The sequence below is a fragment of the Cariama cristata genome, unplaced genomic scaffold (assembly GCF_000690535.1).
Source record: "Cariama cristata isolate BGI_N322 unplaced genomic scaffold, ASM69053v1 C10914506, whole genome shotgun sequence".
NCBI classification, from domain to species: Eukaryota; Metazoa; Chordata; class Aves; order Cariamiformes; family Cariamidae; genus Cariama; species Cariama cristata.
Window position 1 is genome coordinate 1 of NW_009644489.1, and position 923 is coordinate 923.

Sequence of the window (923 nt, forward strand, 5' to 3'; positions counted from 1 at the left end):
GCTAACAACCTGGAGGAATTTGGGCTGCGACTCCCGTTTCTGAAAGAGCTGTACCTCGCCAAAAACCATCTGAAGACCTTGCCTGGTGCCCCGCTCGTCCCAAACTTAGTGGCCATGTCAATCAGAAGAAACAAGCTCAGCAGTTTCTCCAAGGAAGGGTTTGAGTCCTTCAAGAAAATGGAGCTGCTGGACGCCAGCGACAACAACTTCATCTGCTCCTGCGAGTTCCTGTCCTTCATCCAGCAGCAGGCCGGGCTAGCCCAGGTGCTGGTGGGGTGGCCGGACGGGTACGTCTGTGACTCTCCCCTGGCAGTGCGAGGGGCGCGGGTTGGAGCCGTGCACCTCTCCCTGATGGAGTGCCACAGGTCCCTCCTGGTGTCGTTGATCTGCGTGCTGGTGTTCCTGGTCATCCTCGTCCTGGTGGCCCTGGGCTACAAGTACCACGTGGTGTGGTACCTGAGAATGACCTGGGCATGGCTGCAAGCCAAGCGGAAGCCCAAGCGAGCCCCCGCGAAGGACATCTGCTACGACGCTTTTGTCTCCTACAGCGAGAACGACTCCGACTGGGTGGAAAACATAATGGTGCGGGAGCTGGAGCAGGCCTGCCCCCCGTTTCGGCTCTGCCTCCATAAGCGGGACTTTGTGCCCGGGAAGTGGATCGTGGACAACATCATCGACTCCATGGAGAAGAGCCACAAAACGCTCTTTGTGCTGTCCGAGCACTTTGTGCAGAGCGAGTGGTGCAAATACGAGCTGGACTTCTCGCACTTCCGCCTCTTTGACGAGAACAACGATGCGGCCATTCTCGTCCTCCTGGAGCCCATCCAGAGCCAAGCGATTCCCAAGAGGTTCTGCAAGCTGCGGAAGATCATGAACACAAAGACCTACCTGGAGTGGCCTCTTGAAGAAGACCAGCAGGAGAT

The 923-nt window shown here is 57.6% G+C and overlaps 1 protein-coding gene across 1 annotated transcript; it reads left to right on the top strand.

Annotated features, from left to right (window-relative positions):
• Window positions 1–3: 3 nt before the first annotated feature.
• Window positions 4–918, top strand: LOC104168199 (toll-like receptor 2 type-2; the record flags this gene model as incomplete). The annotated part of the gene is made up of 1 exon (XM_009708696.1): window positions 4–918. A coding segment is annotated over one exon (915 nt), but the record flags the coding sequence as incomplete, so codon positions are not given.
• Between the last annotated feature and the right edge of the window lie 5 nt (window positions 919–923).